Genomic DNA, 19,804 nt, shown 5'->3' on the forward strand with positions numbered 1-19,804 from the left:
ACTTGCTCTCATTTTCACATATGTAGAGTCTCCAGTAAACCATTCCTACCAGTCACTCGAGAAAGCTCGGGCAAAAGGCAAGTATTTTCCCTTTGCTGATTCTGACGTTCTCTGCATCCTAATAAATTCATGGTGGAGGTAATCCAGCTGTCTTCTTGGAAAATATAAAGTTTAGAAGAGGACTCTGGCTCTTCATGGCTATGTAACAGTTTGTTTTATACTGCGTGGAGTTGTAGTTATAAACACGAAAGCAGCTGGCAATAAATGACTTTATGACAGCTATTTCCAAGGTATAATGAAGAAAACAGAAACAAAGTTACTGCTTATAATTATGGTGCCTGGGTGAACCCACCCCATGCACTCCAAACACTACTCTGGTCGTTTCCACATGATCTCATTCACAGGCTCCTTTAAATGACCTTGGCCTTCAGGTTATTTAGCTTTGGGGTTGGGAGTGCACTGATAGTATTTGCATTTTCCAGTGCAATTTGTTAAAGAGACAGCATCCTTTTGCTCTATTCACCCATGCAATGGGAAAAAAAACTGGAATTATTGACTCTTCTCTAACTGTTGGAGAGATTTTACATTGAAAAATTATTTTGGGGAGAGCAGTTTGTCAGTACAGTCAGCCCTCTGTACCCATGGGTTCCTGATCTACAGATTCAACCAAGAGCAGATCAAAAATATTTTTTAAAAAAAATTCCAGAAAGTTCCAAAAAAGCAAAACTTGACTTTGTTATGGACCGACGACTATTTACGTAGCAATTTACATTGTATTTACATGGCATTTACATTGTATTAGGTATTATAAGTAATCTAGAGATGATTTAAAGTGTATGAGAAGGTGTGCATAGGATATATGCAAATACTACACCATTTTATGCAAATGACTTGAGCATTCGTGGATTTGCGTATTTGAGGAGGGTCCTGGAAGGACTGTATTTTCAAAATTTTAAACTTTTCCTTTAACTCAATGGTTAAACAAGTTAATTTTTATCAAGGAATATATCCTACCGGAATATATTAGGTACACAAAGGCATAGTCAAGAATGCTTATGGCAGGGTTATTGTAGTAGTATTTACAAACAACCCACATGTTTATCATGTTAAGTAAACATAGTGTCCATGCCTAGAATAGTATGTAGACATTAGATCATCATACACTGATATTGAAAGTTCTCCAAGATCTAGTGCATGAAAAAAGCTAGTCTCAGAAGATACAACACAACATATGTTCCAATTTGTGTAGAAAAAAAAAAAATCTAACTATGTTTGTATGGCCATATAACTCAATTATTAATTCATTCATCCATTCAACAGATATTTATTGAGTGTCAGGCCCCATTCTAGATGCAGTTGATACAACAATAAGTAAAACAAAGGTCTTCCTGGGTTCTGCCTGCCAGTGGGGGGTTGAGGTTGAGGAAGCAATGAACAATCAAGCACCTGTGTGTCAGGTGGTATATAGGAGTCAATCCAGCAGCCTAAAGGAAGAGAGAGGAATTTAACTCGAGGCCAGAAAGAACCTCACTGAGGAGGTGACATCTGATCAGGGATCTCAAAGGAAGTGTGCCCGACAGAGGGGACAGCTAGGCCAAAGGCCCCGAAGCAGGACTGTGCTTTCTGTGTTTGAAGAACCAAAGGAGACCAGCATGGCTGGAACTCTGTGAGCAAGGGGACAAGTGGAAGGAAAGGAGGGTGGAGAAGAAGCCAGGAGCCAAATCACGGGGACATTGGAGGCCACGCTCTCCTGACTTCACATTTTATTAAAATGTGATGTGAAGGGACTAAAGCTTTGAGATCAGGAAAAAGACACAATCTCAGGCTTTAAAATGTAAACGTATGGAGTGGTGTGACACTCCCAGTGCTATTGGTCGTGATGGCCCAAGAGGAAGGTTTTCTAGTTAAATCCAAGAAAGAGAGGGTGGGACTGTAGGAGAAAGTTCTCACTGCTGTCTGCCTACGCCTGCCTTCTTTAAGTCTTTTGAGAATTATTTATAAGTTCTTTGTATAATTCACCAGTATTAAAGGTAAAAAATCAATAATTCCTTACCCAAAATAAAGCAATATCTTAGCATTCCGTTCTGTGACCTTGAGGAAGTTCACTTTCTTAGCTTTCTCTCCTCTATGTTTATGAAGAGGGGGCAATAGGTTCTTTATCACAGGATTGTTCATGAGAATGAATCAGACTCTATGCAGAGAGCTTTTAGCCCGTGCTCGGCACATTGGAGCAGAGTGGTCACCCTTATCTGTGGCGGACACATTCCAAGACCGCCGTGGATTCCTGAAACGTGGATAGTACTGAACCCTATATATACTATGTTTTTTCCTGTACGTACATACCTATGATAAAGTGTAATTTATAAATTAGGTACAGTAAGAGATTAACAACAATAAAGAATAATAAAATAGAACTATTATAACAATATACTGTAATAAAAGTTATATGAATATAGTCTCTCTCTCTCTCTCAAAATATCTTGTACAAATGTAATGCCTTTTCCATGTTCACTAAGCACTTATCACACACCACGGCTCTAACTTTTGCGGTTTGATTTGCGACAGCAAAGCTAACGCGGATTTATTTTTCCTTCTTCACAGTTTTGTGATAGAAGATTCATTCTTACCCTAATCTTAGCAACCTCAGCACACAATTGTTTTTTTCTTTCCTTGTTGACTTGAGAGCTTCCACCTTTTCACTAAGGGAAGCACTGCTCCTCCTTGGCCTATCTGAATTGTCAGCATCACTACTTCTGTGTTTTGGGGGTAAAATAAGCTTTACTTGAACACAAGCACCGTAATACGGCTATACTATGACAGCCTAGCTGATAAACTGAGGTGGTTTACTAAGTGACTGACGGGTGGGATACATGAATGATTCACGTCCCAGGCAGGATGGAGTGAGATGGCGCTAGATTTCATCATGCTACTCAGAATGGAGCATGATTTTAAATTTGTGAATTGTTTATTTCTGGAATTTTCCATTTAATATTTTTAGACTGCAGTTGACCATGGGTAACTGAAACTGAGGAAAGCAAAAACACAGATAAGGGAGGGGACTACCATAATTCAAGAATGACAGCTATTGTTGTTGCTAGGCTACCACCTCCCATGTCAAAACACCATGAGGAATTCGGGATGCTGTAAAATTGCCTGGCTCTTCATCACCTTTATCCTGAGCTGTAGAGAAGCATAAGAGGCTGTTTCATAGCTTTATAGAATGTAATAACTGAATAATCCAACTGGTCCAACTCTGCTTCTTTTATAATTGGAGAAACTGAGGCCCTAAGGGGCTATACTGTTGGCTTTCCAATTTATAGCTAATAAGTGACCCTGGTCTCTTGGCTTCCAATGCAAATCTCTATTTACTGCATCAGTGCTTCCCTAACTTTAAGCATTCATAGTCCATCTTCTAATATGATAATTATCTTGTATTTAATTGAATCGTTAACTACATTTATTTTCAAAAGAAACTTTACAGCCTCACCCTAGGTGGAAAACCAGTATTCCTTGTTATAATACATTAGAATAACTTATAGTTTTAGCCTATTTATATTGTTGCTATTGCCACAGTAATGCTGTGTAACAAACAACTCCAAAACTTAGTGATATACAATGGTAAGCATGTCTTCCTTGCTCACAGGCCTGTGGGTTGGTTGGAGCACAGCTGATCTAGGCTGGGTTAAGTTGACCTGTTCTACTTGTCCCCAGACTCTCTGGACCAGCAGCTACATGAAGCATGTTCTTCTCATGGTTCCCCTCCAAAGGCAGGATTGCAAATGTTCAAACCTAAGTGTCGTGTTTACTATTTTCCCAATGACCAAACCAAGTTGTATGCTCAAATCCATCATCAGTGAGACAAGGAAAAAACATCATCCTCTGGTGGAGGAAAGGCAAAAATCACACACCAAAGTGTATAGATAGAAGGGGAGATGAAGACTTGGGACAAATAATGGAGTATATGAAAGCAATATGGTCGATATTACCTTGAAATGGGTAATGACTATTTGTTTGCTACCCCAAAATACCTTGCATACACCTAGACTTAGGCATGTCACAGTTTGAGAAATACCCAAGTATGCTTAATCCTGGTTAAGTGGACTTTGGTACAACCTACTAGGCTGATAACCAAACATCTAAAGACAAAGAATGGTACCCTGAATTTCACTGATGCACGTTTTCTCATATTCTATCATCTTTGAAAGTAGGATGCCTCTTACAGCCTGGGATGTTTTACAGTCAAGCATAGTTGTGGTAAGATTTCACTGCCTGTACAGGTGCGTGCTTGACTGTCATCCCCAAGGCATTGCCCGGACAACTGCAACCACTTGACTTTCAGCCACCCAACCGGTTAGGGGCCAGTTAAGGAGAAGGTGTGTGTCTTCGATATTGTCTGGTTCCTTCTTTGTTAGCAACTAAGAAGGAGCAAGCTTCAAAACTTTCAGGGAGGGTGTTACAGGCTTGGAAGAAAAGTTCAGAGTCAACAGTGGAGCACTCGTAGAGGACTGAATCAACACCATTCTTGAGAGCACAAGGATAAAACTGTGGAAAACTCGTATCTAGGATTCTGTTTTGAAAAGTAATTCAGAAGTACTGGACTCTTAACGTGAGGAAGTTTAAGAAATTGTAACCAATTTATCTCCTTTTTATCTATTTAAAAACACTTAAATGAGAGGTGTATCAGATAGCGTGCTTTTGCTTGCAGATAATGGAGCATCTTAAACTGACTAAGCAATATGGGAGTGTCGACTCAGCAATCGAAAGATTCTAGAGGTTGGGAGCACTTTACAGTTAATTTACACCAACAGCCAGTGATGCCAGAATGCGCCATCTCTCCATCCTTGTGGCTAAGGGAGGTGTGGCTACTCACCTTCATCAGTCATCACCTTCCTGTGGCGCTGAGGGTGGAGTCAGCCGTACTTAGATCACAAGGCTGCTGTATAAGTAGTGGGTGGACGGTAATGACCGTGGATAAGAAGGAGAGGAAGAAATTCCCGCTTTGCAGGAATGCAGGAATCAAGGGTCAAGGAAAAGCAAGCGATGGTTATGTTGTTGGCTTAGGGCTCATTGCCTTGGTTTTGAGGCACTGTTAGGGTCAAAACAAAGGTTGAGGAATATTTCTTTCCTTGCCCTCAAGTTACTGAGACAGAAATGGGAGACGTGGAAACAGATATTCAAGAGGATGGGAAGTATAGTCTACAGCCTGAAGGATTTAAGTGTTCCTACAAATGTGCTTGAAACCAACATGCTGGGCTAAGGAAGTATTTTCTAGGTGGTGGCCCAATCTATAATTTCACAAAAGAAAATTCCTCTCTCACTCTCCAAGTCAAACGATTATTTTTCTTTCGCCCAAGAGAGAAGTGCATGATGATTTGGAAAACAAACAAACAGAACTGGCTAAAAGTCAAGTGCTATAAAGTTTCTGGTGGCTGTAGGGTCGGCCCTGGTTAGCATGGAGATGTCTTGCTCCTGGAGCTTGCGGGAAGGGGAGTTTGGAGCCTTACAAATTCGACTGATGATGTCATTCCCCAAGTGCTACAGGTGACTGCAGAGTTCTATGCACTTAAAACAAACCAGGCTAATCAGCCTGGGCTTTGGTACAATCTATCATTCTTCCACAGGAGAGGATTTTTGTGGGAGGTGGTTATGTTAAATATAACTTTGAAATAAAGAAATCCCGTGCTACTCAATTCTGGTGGCCCCATCAGAAATTTATTATGGCAAAGAACACAGACTCTGTGCTGTAAAATCCCTTAGTTGAACTCACTTGCTCTCTCTTTCTTTCTCAATCTCTCTCTCTCAAGTAATAAGAAGTGATTAATACTGAGATTTAGTCTGGATGAATTATATGCAAAGTTGTTTTACATACGATGAGTTTTTTCCATGATATTGCAATCCCATCTCTGCTTTATCATTGCCTTTTTGTTTGAATTAATGCAATAATATTACCAAGGTCATCCTCCATTACACAGCTGTTTGCCTTCACATCCAAGGCGACAGTGTCATTTTCAGATGAAGCTATTTGTCCTTGTTAAAACAGGCAAGGCAATTGGTACATTCAGACTCAATTATTAAGTTGCATGATTGATTCCAAGTTAGAGCTGGAAGCTGAGGCAAATGAAAGTTGCCATTAGCTGTTCAGTGTGCTCTCTCTTCTGCTAGATCTGATGGGAGAACGACTCATAATTCTGGGCCTGAGAGGGAAGCAAAGGGGAGTGAACCCAGATCAGTTCCCCAGGAGGCAGACTCTTGAGATGGAGTTTAGGGTACAGGATGTTTACTGAGCTGTGCTCTGGGGATCAATACCTGGAGAAGACAGGGGATAGAAGTGGGAGGGGGCAGAGGGAAAGATGAACTGCTGTGTGGCTCAGTGATGGCCTTGCTCACCCTGTTGGGAGCTCTGGGGCTGCAGGGCCCTTCAGTGCTGCACTGATTTGACCCAAGATGACCAAGCCCTTTATACTCTGCATTGATTATGGGAAGGGGCATGCATGACCCCAGTGAGGTGGGTCTTTGCATCTGACACAGACCCTGAAAAGGTTAACAGTTGAAGGCTGTCTGCTGACAGTACTGCTGGGGTCTAGGCACTAGATTCTAGGGCAGTAGTTCTCAGCCAGGGGTGATTTCGCCCCCTAGGGGACATTTGACAATGTCTGGAGATGTTTTTGATTGTCAAGACTGGGGACCCTGCTCCTAGCAAGTGGATAGAGCACAGGGATGCTGTTAAACATCTCACCATGCACGAGGCAGCCCCCAGCAGTAATCATCTGGTCCCAAATATCGACAGTGCCAAGGTCAGGAAGCCTTGCTCTGGGGCAACAGATCGCCCCCCCCCCGCCCCGAAGCAGAGCCTGGTGGGCATCACAGTGGCCACCACAAGAATCAACGTTAATTGAGATATTGTTACTTGTCAGCCACAGTGCTCTGTGTTCCTTATTCCTCCTCATCCTCCCGCAAACCCCTTAGGAGAGCCTTAGAGTTTCCATCTGCTGAAGAGGGTGCTCAGAGCAGTTAAGTAAACTCCTCAACATCATGAATGGGAAAGACCCCCCAGGTGGGATTTCAAGCAGACTGGCTCCTGGAAAACATTCTAGTATCTTCTAGTTTCCGCTCGATGGCTTGATGCAGGCGTTCTCAAAGTTTTCTCTTTGTCTACCCGGAGCACAAGATAGATGAGGTTTACGTGTTCAGTTTGCTTCCATGGAATTCCTGGGGCACCAGCTATAAACTCACCTCTTTCTACCTCATTTAAAAGGCACAATGAAACATGAGTGAGCATGGCACAAATTACAGGGATGACTCTGAATCCTCTCTAATTTGTATTTCTGAGCAGGCCATTCCTGAACTTCTGGCCCTTAGTATTAGTAAGCATGCAGTTGATTTCCACAGGCAGACTGCAGCCTGTGGATAATCTTGGTGAATGCCTCTAAAAAGACTACAATATTTTCAGAAGAATTTGCTACATACTATCTCTTCATGTTTCTATGTCGTTGGATGGATTGAGTTATTCAGGAACATTCTTCAGAACTTATTGGCACCTCAAGAATGTAAGGAATCAAAGAATTAACTCAGTAATTCATTTAAAAAATAGCCCCTACTCCATTCCAGAAACTGTCCTATTTTCTCATTAGAAACAGTAGCATTTACTAGTGAAGGAACAGAAAAAAAAATCTATCATTTCACGGACATATAGGTAAGCTTAACAGAGTCAATTATTACTCTGTCTAAAACAAAATCACGTAAATTGTGACTTTTTAAATAGAATATCCAAGTAAAGGGAATAAACATATATTCTATAAAAATGTTAAGGAAAATAAAATGTAGTACACATTTAACCCAAAGATATGAACAAAAAAGGCTTAAACATTTCATTATAGTTGAGTCCAATCATAATGTTAGTTATTACAGTCAATAGCAACTTCAGTTTTTTGAATTTCTAGCGCAGTATCAGTCCTTTTTAAAAACATTCTGTCATTAATTCCTACAGCATACTTCTATATGGTAAATGTTATCTGCATTTTCCATGGGAAAATCCAAAGATGAAAACAACTTGATCAAATTTATACAAAGGTACATTGGCAGAGGACATCGTCATGCTCAGATCCCTTTCTATCGTTAGAAAGCTCAGTTTTGACTTAACTCTATTTACATTTGTTCATTCACTCTTTTCATCAAATTCTTTAAATATTGCTAAGTAAAATACGGTGCCTTAGTCAATTTGGGCTGCTATAACAAATTGCTGGGTGGCTTAAACCACAAACATTCATTTCTCATGGTTGAGAGGTCAAAGATCAAGGTGCCAGCAGATCTGGTGTTTGGTGAGGGCGCACTTCCTGGTTTGCAGATGGCTGTCTTCTCATTGTACTTCACTTAGTGGACAACAGAGCGTGCTGGCGATCTTCCTCTTCTAAGAATTCTAATCCCATCATGGGGGCTCAACCCTCATGACCTAATTAACTCCCAAACATCTCACCTCCAAATACCATCACATTAGAGTTTCAGCAGATACGTTTGGGTGGACACAAACATTCAATCCATAGCATATGGTATAAACAGTGGTTTGCCAGCAAATGTTTCAAAAGTGACTCAAAAAAATTAGTATGCGTGTCTGTAAGTAAGTTTATTTTTAAATTTGACTGATACAAAGAATGTATAGCACACAACTTAAATATAAGGATAGACTATACAATACCCTCTATTAGAAATTCTGTATAGCCAATTGATTCTTACAGAATCCTTTTGTTAAATTTTATCAAAATTTTGTATCCATAGCCAACCTCTGGTTTCAATTGACCCACATGTATAGTGCACCATGAACACTGATTGATATTTTCAGATTTTACGTCACCAACATGATGCCACTTAACACAGAGCTGGGACAGGATGCCCAGTAGCATACTGGTATGTAGTATTTCCACCAGACATGTATGATAGACATAGTCATCTTAAAAGCAGAGGTAATAGTAAAATGTGGCACAAGGAAGCGATGATGGCTATTTGTTTTAGATATGACTTAGCTCATTGAAGGTTTATGTGATTTAATTTCTTAATAATTGTTTAACAGTTGGTTTCCAAGATTCCTGGAAATTTAACCGTTGGTTCTTGTGAGCTGGCATAACTGCTGGTAAAGACAATTTTTCAGTTAATCAAATATGCCATTTCCACAATGTCTCCTATTCCAACTGAGTGGGGTTCAGAGGTCAGAGTATGTGAGTAGAGGGCATCCCATTATCAAGCAAAACAGATGTTGAAATAGATGATGTCGGGTGTGAGCAGAATCGTGCCTTTAAAATTTATTGTTATTTTTGTGGTTTATTCACAGGCATTTCCCTGCATCTCAACAGGCATTTATGGTAAGTGATCTATCTTTTGGTAATGTTTATATTTCTTTATTTTGTTGTTAAAATCAAGGTTAACAGGAAAAATAAGAGGTTCTCTGGTGGATATAGTTTGCTGTGATATAAAGAGACTCAAAATGCAGGTCACATCCCATTGAGGAATCTCGAGAGGCTATTTGGATATTTTGTGTGTTGTTGAATTTAGTTGTATTGCATACCATGTGCAATGATTAGATGCACTGTGGCTTAACGTCTTTTGTTAGGTAAAAATTTTGCTCTAGTAGGATCTGACCTCTAATAGTATTTTCTTTAATAAAGTCAGGTTTTTCTGTTAGATGAATCATAATGCATATAAAACCTAACATTACCATTATTTTGTTGAGAATTACAAAATAATAGAAGTTTTAAAAGGCACACACGTATATGTCTGTATATTTAAATAAAAAAAAACAAATATGTGACAATAAAAACAAATACTTTTAATAAGATGCAAATTTTTTTTTCTGGTATTGATAGATTGTTTTAAGTAGTGGCTGCTTCACTTACAGATGGAAGCAGAATGTTTTTATCATTACTTGTTTTCACTAGAGTAAAGCTCTCTAAATATTCTTCTACCTACAGTGACATATCCCTATGCTTTTTATCTCAGGCCATTAATAAATCTGTTTTACATATTCAGGTAAAACAGAGTTTGTCGTTTTAGGGTTTTCTGATCAAGCAAAATAGATTATGACATTTCTGAGTTCAAACTTCTCACATGGAGACTCTTAACTGAAAAATAAAATATGTACAAATGTAAAAAATTATTTAAGTTCATCACTATAGGGGAAGGATAGCTAAAGTGATATCAAAGATAGGAGACTTATTTCCTCTTAATGTGGTATTTTTTTTGAAGGTTTTGGTGAGAATAAAGTGGAAAATGGAGGCCTGAATCAAATTAAATGGGGAAAGATTTGGTGACATTATTTAAAAATTTAAGGCATGTTTTTTTTTCTCTCTGGATTCCACTACAGCCTGTCTTTGTGGAAACACATTGGACACTGGGCTGGTGGGCTAAGCTGGACCATCTGCACCGTTATCCCCATCATGGCCACTCTTTCTGCCTCACAGATACCCAGTTATAACTCTTACTTATATATTTGCTTAAAGGAAGTATTACATGCAAAGTTTTACTTGGTCAAGCGCCCAAATCTTCATTTCATCTTGTCTAAAAGCAAATCAGACTCCACCACAGAAATGGTTCTGATTTTTGAAAATGTTCTCTCATGACAATCTTGATTTTCCTTGACAAAAAAACGAGCAAAAACCCAACTGCCAAAAACAATCCTATGTCGTATTGCCAATGTCCATTGTGTCTCTGATGGTAATATACAAAGACTTTCAGAAGCTGAATTTAACACGATGCATTAAGAAAGGGGGAAATGGCAGGAAAAGGAAATAGAAAAGTAAAGGAAGATGAGGAGGGAACACTAAAATGAAAGGCTGAAGAGAGCATAGTAAAAACTAAATCAAAACTAAAGTGGGGGCTTCCCTGGTGGTGCAGTGGTTGGGAGTCTGCCTGCCAATGCAGGGGACACGGGTTCGAGCCCTGGTCTGGGAGGATCCCACATGCCGCGGAGCAGCTGGGCCCGTGAGCCACAACTACTGAGCTTGCGCGTCTGGAGCCTGTGCTCCGCAACAAGAGAGGCCACGATAGTGAGAGGACCGCGCACCGCGATGAAGAGTGGCCCCCGCTTGCCACAACTAGAGAAAGCCCTAGCACAGAAACGAAGACCCAACATAGCAATCAATCAATCAATCAATAAAATAAATAAATCTTTAAAAAACAAAACAAAACAAAACTAAAGTGGCCCTTGGTTAATTTCAATCCCTGAAGGGCAGGGATTCCTCCTTAGAGTAACATGGCTCAGTGTATAATAACCAGGTCAGTACAGCATTGTGTTGGGTGGGAGGGGAATATTGAAGACTGTTGAGAAAGGCACTGATAAGGAGTCATGTCACTGGCTTGGAGGGCTTCCACCACATGAGCTCAGTCAGTTTTCCCAATGCCAGGTCAAAGAATATAGTTTTCAAGTCCTGGCTACTCATCTCTTTTCCCCTCTAGTTTCTGAGTAAATTTCAAAGTGAGGCTGATACCTGCAAAGTCAGGTGCCATGTTGTCTTTGGTTAGACGCACCTGTGCTCGAGACCTAGAATTATTTTTAGCTCCATGAGATCTTTAATAATGTTTAGGTTACTCCAGGTCTCTTTCTGAACTATTTAGCATTTTGTAACTTGAATATTATGCCATATGTCCCTTGTGAAACTATAGCTTTCTGATCAGCCCTTGATTCTCTCCTAAGTACTCATATTTTATGGGTCAGTTGTTTTCTTGCTCTTATTCAGAACTTAGTTCTGCCTCCTCTATTATCTAGATCAATTTTACTTTTATCTTTACTTATTGGTATTTGAAAGAATATTTGAAGAAAGTGGTCCACAGCTAAAAAGAAAAAAAAGAGTTAAAAGCAGACAAATAAAACTCCCAACACTTTGCAAGTCATGCTTGGTGGATTATGAGTAAATATTCAGAACAGTCTCCTGGTTCCAGGCCTTGCCTTCTTATTCCATATTCTAAACCTTACTACATGAATTTTTCTAAACTAACACTTGGTGCATGTTTTGCATCTGCTCAGGGGCCTTTGATCATATTCTGTTACTTGTAGACTCTTTCTAGACTGAACAATAGGCAATTTATGTATCTCCCTAAACCAGCGCTTTCAAGATTTGTGAAGAGGGGAAAAAAAAAATCTCTTCTTGAGGATGTGAGTTGCTGTGCCAAGAATTTTGTATGTACCTTTGCCTTTGCATCTTTAAAAGGGGGGATTTACTTTGTAGTATTTCCTAGGGTTATTTGTCCATAGAAATTATTCTTCTCTCAAACTTTCTCAGGACTAGTGTTTTCTCCAGAATATAGTTTGAGAAATTTCTTGACATCCACCCATCATGGACACATTTTCTCTTACACACAAATGAGTTGATGAGTCTCAGAGCCTGGCATGTGCCTTCCCAGGTCCAATTCTGTGCCCCTTCCTTATAACACACCCACAAGCACCAAACTCACACACACCATCACCACCACTATTCTCTACCCCAATCCCCAAACAAAAACACACCACACACACTTATATAGGTTGAAGCTTGATCTCTGAGAAGTCTTCCTTGAATATGCCAAATCTGGACAGTCATTATATCATTTGAACTCTTTCAGCATTTGTAATCTGGACAATTAACAACTGCCTCTTCATATTGTTCCATAGATATATTTTTTTTAATATATCCTGTGTTCATAGCCGATCTGGAGCTTTTTTCATGAGCAGGGATTCACTTGTGCATATTCTACGCACACCCACCGTCTAGCATTGTGTCTCCCTGAGAAGCTCAGGAAATAATTGCTGTTTGGTGACAACAATAATGATTATAACCCCAATTGTTGCCTAACTGATGATACAAGAAGCAGAATTGTTGATTGGCAAAATAGCAGGCAGAGAAAGCTTCCTGGTTGGTATTTTCTTAATGGGCAAACATCTCTATTTTAGGAAAAACAAATGTGCTTCTAAAAAACATTCTCAAACTAGGAATGATATCTGTAAGCATGGCAGTGTCCACCTTCACAAGGGGAAATGAAAACTCAAGAACTTGTTCAGTTAGAAAACCAAGGTATCTGTATGTCTTCTTTGGGTATATGTATAACTGATTCACTTTACTGTACATCTGAAACTAACACAACATTGTAAATCAACTATACTCCAATAAAGTTTTCTTAAAAAAGAAAACCAAGATAAATACAGCACTCTACTTCACTTAAACAAAACAAAACAAAACAAAACGCTTTGTTATTTATCATGGCCCAGGGGATGACGGTCTCTCAGGGGGATACCTGTTTCTCTGAGGCCCTATCCCGACTTTTCCCGACATGTCCTAGTCCCAGCCCCCTCCCCATCTGCTGTAATTTCTCAGATACCTGTTTGCTTTGGATTGACCTTCACTTTTAGATTTATGTTCCCAAAACTCAATGTAACTCTAATTCTTCTATCAGAACAAAAATTTTGACTATGGTAGAACCATCTTTGGAAGGGGTTTGAGTTATTTAATTGCCAAGATGATCTCATACCAGGGCAATGTCAACAGTAAGCATTTCCATTTTGTGGAAACATCACCATACTCAAAGCATGTCTGGAAGGATCTGGGCACACCAGTATTTTGGGGACACTGGAGACCACGGTGGAGACCAATTCCTCTCCCAGCCTCTTCTTAATCCTAGCCTTTTGGAGACAAAACCATCTGTACCTTTTTGCAGAACACAGACTGAAAAATATCTACCATGTGACTCAGCCCGATTTAAGGGAGAAATACAATGGGAGCAGGCCCTGCCTGCTTTGAAGTTTCCCTGGACGAGGAGCCAGAATTTCCCACTCTGATTTTCAGCCACCGCTGTTGCTGCCCCAATGTAATGTTTCCAGGATGGTTCCACAGGGTACCAGACCGCCTGCTTACACTCAGGTTGAAAAGCCACATTTGGTAAAATACCAAAGCAAGGCCCCTGTTACTTTTGGAAAAATAGGTCCAGATGAGGCTTACAGGGGCTTTAAACTCCCAGATCCCAGTTAAAGGTTTGATTTGGCCACTAAACCGGTCTCAGAGGGATAGATTTGAACTTCCCTGATGAACATTTCAGATCTTGCGTGTGCGTTCTGCCCTTTGAGCCCAACTTGGATACTCTGGTGCTAATAAGTTTAACACAAGAGGCTAGACATGATCCATAGCAATGGAATTTTTACTGAGAAGTGAACAGCAAAAATAATTTTCGTCTATTTTATGAGAGTCAATATAGTTAACAGAAATGAAGTCCAGGTGGAAAAGTGTATCCCTTGAGTAACTGAGAAAATATTCTTTCTGGAGAAAAAAAAAAAAAAAATTGAATCTTCCTTTCCAGGTACAAGATGGTGTTTTTAGAGAGGAAGGAATTTCAGACATTGAGTTATTGGCTGGAAATCTGTGGGAAAAATTTAAGTGCAGTATAACTTAGTGAAAGCAGCTCCCATATTTATTCATTAGATTTCTGTTATCAACGTGGAAGGCCCGTTTCTATCAAATCACCCGGTCTCCCGCTGCTTTCCATGAAATGCTGCCAGAACACAACTCTCTAATTGAATCCTCTCTCATTTGCATTCAAGTTTGCTCTTCTGCTTCTAACTGGTTAAAAAAAAGGAGATCTACGTGACGTTTCGTTTACCTTATATATACTTGGCAAATATTTTTATCACTACATATGTTTAAATTCACAGACATGACTTGGAAAAAAACCAGAGCGTTCTCCAACGGCAATGCTAAGGGCATGCCCTCTGTCAGGTTTAAATGCTGACAGGTTTCAGAGGGTGTGACAACCATGGCTGTGCAATTCTGGGCTTGCTGGAAGAGTTATCTTATGTAATGCATTTGGAAACCAGAGCAAAATTGACAAAAATGTGTGCCCCTCCTTTTCATCCCCCTGAAAGCTCCCCTCCTCCCTCTGGCTTTCTTCTCTTCCCTTTGATATTTCCATTTGCTTTGAAAACGTCCTTTCAGGTGGTCTAATGATGACTCTTTTTTCTCTCATAAATTCCCTTCTGTGACATCCTGTGTTTTTTGTCCTGGGAACATTATTCCCACTGTAGGAAGTGTTATTGTTCTTGGCAATCCTTGAGTTAATTGCTGGCCCTCAAAGGGAAGTAACATTAGAATCAGCGTACCTTACTTCCCTTTGGGAAAATGCAGTGCTGGGGACAAACCCATCTTAATTCTATCACATTTGAATAATATTTTATGAACTGATCCTTATGAAGCACTGGAGAAAGAGTTTAACAGACAATGAAATTGTAGCTATTGTTTCTAATCCTCTGAGTACTTATCATTTGAATAGACAGTTCTAGCAAATTCAGTCACACATGTACACATTTATACATTCATCCCACAAAACGCGGTACAAACTCCCCTTTTACTCTCTCTAAACTACATGAGTCTTTAATAATAAAAATGCATCAAACTAAGAAACCAAAAGTACTACCTTTGCACTGGAAGAGAGTTTCCAGCATCTGGCAACAAAATATGCTAGTTCAGCTTACATAAAAATGACATTGAGACCCATGGGCAGGATTCCCCCAGGGGATCTGCCAAAAGAAATGAAAATCCTGGAAACCTAGCTTTCTGGTACTGCAGAAACCAGTGTCATTCTCCCTGGTGTTCTGTTCAAATTGAACAATTTTAGGACTTAATTAAAAGATTAAGTGTTTCAAAAAGTAATAAAGATTACAACTTTATTACTGTTTCTGAGGTCTGAATGTCTACCTCTTTGCAACTGTGTCAAGGTAAAAATTGGTCTTAGGACTAGAAAGCAGAAATGAATTCCAATTCACCCCATCCTCAGAAGCTGCCATATATTATTATGTTACATTTTAAAAATGGCTTTTCTTATAGAAGAGTATCAAAACAGTAAGTCTTTTAAGGAAATAGGAAAACCACTTCAGTAAATTACAAAGCCTATCCATTTAATAGGAAGCCTGGGAATATCTTTCAGCCATGTTGAAAAATGGGAGCACTAATAAAATGCTCTCCCTAAAGAACTTCCTAAGAATGGACCACACTTTCCATTTGATCAGTGGAATAATTTCCATGCGCTTGCTCATTTTTCTCATCCAGTCTCGAATGACACTCCTTTTTATTCGCTCCTTATACATACTTGTATCTAAAGGGTGACTTTAAATAAACATAGCTCAGCTCTCTTTAGAAAGGAATTCAAAAATAATTCTGAAAGCTCTTAGAGAAATCAAGTATGTTTAGCTCTTTAGGACAATGATTTTCATGTCAAATCCTTTTTAGTCAATGATTCTATTTTTAAGAAAACATCTTGAAATGCATTTGAAAGAGACCATATTAGTTAGGGTAAAGCTAAGCTGCTGTAACAAAGAGGCTCCAAAATAGAGTGTCTCATTGTATATAGATGTTGATTTCTTTCTATGCAAATAGTTCCAAAGTGAGCATTCTGCTTGGGGAGGATTTGTTCCACTCTATCATTCAAGGCAACATTAATCTGCGGTGGTGTTACCTCACCTCTAGTTGTGGCCCTGAATTTATTACACAATGTTTTAAATGAATTTAGGTTCACCTAAACATTCCCAGATCTTTCTAAGCAACTAAATTTTTGATAAAACTTATTTTCTCTTTACTCAAGACTTTTATTCTTTGAGACTTAGCTTATGAAACTGGGCTCTAAGCTCTGTCCTACCACACCTGGATGTAGAGTAGTTCTAATAAATATTTGTTTAATTAACAACTACAAAATAAGTAGGCCCTCAACAAAATATTAGCAAATCAAATCCAAAAATGTATAAAAAGAATTAGATGCCATGATAAGTGGGACTTATCCAAGGTATGCAAGCCTGGTTAGACATTCAAAAGTCAATTAAGGTTATCTGTCACATCACCAGACTATGGAAGAAAAACCATGTAATTATCAATGAATTCAGAAAAAGCATTTGACAAGATCCAATGCCCATTTATGATAAAAACTCTTAGTAAACTAGGACTAGTAGGTAACTTCCACAACTTGGCAAAGACTATCTACAAAAAACCTATAGCTAATGTCATACCTAATGGTGAGAAACTCAAAACTTTCGCAGTAAGATCAGGTACAAGTCAAGGATATTCCCTCTCATCACTTCTTTCCAACATCATACTGTAAGTCTTTGCTAAGAAGAGGAAATAAAAAGCATACAGATTGGGAAGGAATACATAAAACTGTCTTTATTTGGAGACCACATGATTGTCTTTGCAGAAAATCAAAAAGAATTGACAAAAAAATTATCCTGGAACTAACAAGCAGTTATAGCAAGGTTGTAGGATAAAGGTTAGTATAAAAAAGTCAATTTTTATAAATAAATAAATGGAGAGATATCCCATGTTCATGGATAGGAAAACTCAATATTGTCAAGGCATAGTTCTTCCCAACTTAATGTATAGATTCAATGTAATCCCAGTTTAAATCCCAGAAAGTTATTTTATGGATATTTACAAACTGATTCTAAACTTTATATGGAGAAGCAAAAGACCTAGACTAGTGAACACAATATTGAAGGAAAAGAGCAAAGTTGGAGGACTGACAGTACCCAACTTCAAGAATTATTATAAAGCTATAGTAATCAAGACAGTGTGGTATTGGTGAAAAAAATAGACAAATAACTCAATAGAATAGAGACCCCAGAGATAGACACATGTAAATATAGTCAACTGATCTTTGTTAAAGGGGTAAGAGTAATACAATGACACAAAGATAATCTCTTCAATAAATGGTGCTGGAACAACTGGACATCCACATGCAACAAAAAATCCAGACACAGACCTTACACCCTTCCCAAAAATTAACTCAAAATGGATCATAGACCTAAATGTAAATTGCAAAACTATAAATCTCCTAGAAGACAATGTAGATGAAAATGTAGATAACCTTGAGTATGATGATGCTTTTTTAGATACTACACCAAAGATACGATCCAGAAAGAAAAATTTGATAATTTAGACTTCATTAAAATTGAAAACTTATGCTCTGTGAATGACAATATCAAGAAAATTAGAAGACAAGCCACAGACTGGGAGAAAATATTTCCAGAAGATGAATTTTATAATGAAATGTTATGCATAATATACAAAGAATTTTGAAAACTCAACAATAAAAAATGAACAACCCAATGAAAAAATAGGTCAAAAACCTTAACAGACACTTCATAAAAGAAGATACACAGATGACAAATAAACATATGAAAAGATGTTCTGCATCATATGTCATCAGGGAATTGCAAATTAAAATAACAATGAAATGGCACCACACACCTATTAGAGTATCCAAAATCCGGAACACTGACAGTGTCAAATGCTGGTGAGGATGTGCAGCAACAGAAACTCTCATTCATTACTGGTGGGAATGCAAAACAGTACAGCCACTTTGGAAGACAGTTTTCTAGTTTCTTACAAAGCTAAATATAGTCTTAACATGTGATCCAGCAATTGTGCTCCTTGGTATTTTCCCAAAGGTGATGAAAATTTCTGTCCACACTAAAATATGCACACAGATGTTTATAGCAGCTTTGTTCATAATTGCCAAAATTTGGATGCAATCAAGATGTCTTTCAGTCAGTTAATGGGTAAATAAACTGTGGTATATCAGGACAGTGGAATATTATTCACTGTTAAAAAGAAATGAGCAATCAAGCCATGAAAAGACATGGAAGAACCTTAAATTCATATTACTAAGTGAAGAAGCCAGTCTGAAACAGCTACATACTGTATGATTCCAACTATAAGACTTTCTGGAAAAGGAAAAAACTACAGATACAAAAAAAAGATCAGTGTTTGCCAAGATTTGGGTTGGGGGAGAGATGAATAGGCAGAGCACAGAGGATTTTTTAGGGCAGTGAAAATACTCTGGATGATTTTATAATGATCCATATATGTCATTACATTTTTGTCCAAACCTGTAGAATGTATAATGTGAAGAGCAAATCCTAAGGTAAACTATGGACTTTGATTATGATATGTCAGAGTAAGTTCATCTCTTGTAACAAATGTACCACTCTAGTGCTTGATGTTGATAATGAGGGAGGCTCTGCATGGGTGGGTGTAGGTAGGAGTGTATGAGAAATCTCTGTATCTTCCTCTCAGTTTTGTTGTAAACCTAAAACTTCTCTTAAAAAACGGTGTCATAGATGAATGAATGAATGAATGGTAGTGAAATCCAATGGTAGGAAAGGGTCTAGAGACCAGACTCTGGATTCAGTAATCATTGAGATCTATCACACCCTCGTTTCTATGTTCTTACTTATTAAAAGGAATGATTTCACTTAGATTTTAAGAGGATAACGGAAGAGTCAGTTAATAATAACCGAGCCCAATCTTTTATATGCAGTTAATTTTTCAGCATTTCTATTAAAATATAATTCACATAATATAAAACCCTTCCTTTTAAAATGATTTTAGTAGATTCACAGACCTGTGTAACCATCATCATAATCTAATTTTAGTAAATGTTCATTATCCCCAAAGAAACCCCATATTAGATGTTACTCCTCAACCTCTCTTCCCCAGCTTTAGGCAAATAATAATCTACTCTTGGTATCTATAGATTTGCCTGTTCTGGATATATTTCATGTAAATGGAAATCATAAAATATGTGGTCTTTTGTGACTAGCCTCTTTCACTTAGCATGATATTTTCAAAGTCCATCCATGTTGTAGCATGCATCAGTAATTTATTCCTTTTTCTTAATATTCGGTTATATGGATGTACCCCATTTTATCCATTTTTTCAGTTCATGGATATACTTATTCATTACTACTTTTTAGCTATTATGAATAATGCTTATATACAGTTAATTTGGGTATAATTATATATCTAAATGT

General features: G+C 38.4%; 1 protein-coding gene across 2 annotated transcripts in view; it reads left to right on the plus strand.

Annotated features, from left to right (window-relative positions):
- Nucleotides 1-19,804, plus strand: part of MACROD2 (mono-ADP ribosylhydrolase 2) — a 1,969,440-nt gene that overhangs the window by 1,357,729 nt on the left and 591,907 nt on the right. For both annotated transcript variants that reach the window (XM_068566158.1, XM_068566159.1), the window contains exon 7: nt 9,323-9,353. In XM_068566158.1, the coding sequence (XP_068422259.1) occupies nt 9,323-9,353 (31 nt within the window). The remainder of the gene's footprint in view (nt 1-9,322; nt 9,354-19,804) is intronic.

Source organism: Eschrichtius robustus, chromosome 16 (assembly GCF_028021215.1).
Source record: "Eschrichtius robustus isolate mEscRob2 chromosome 16, mEscRob2.pri, whole genome shotgun sequence".
Lineage (NCBI taxonomy): Eukaryota > Metazoa > Chordata > Mammalia > Artiodactyla > Eschrichtiidae > Eschrichtius > Eschrichtius robustus.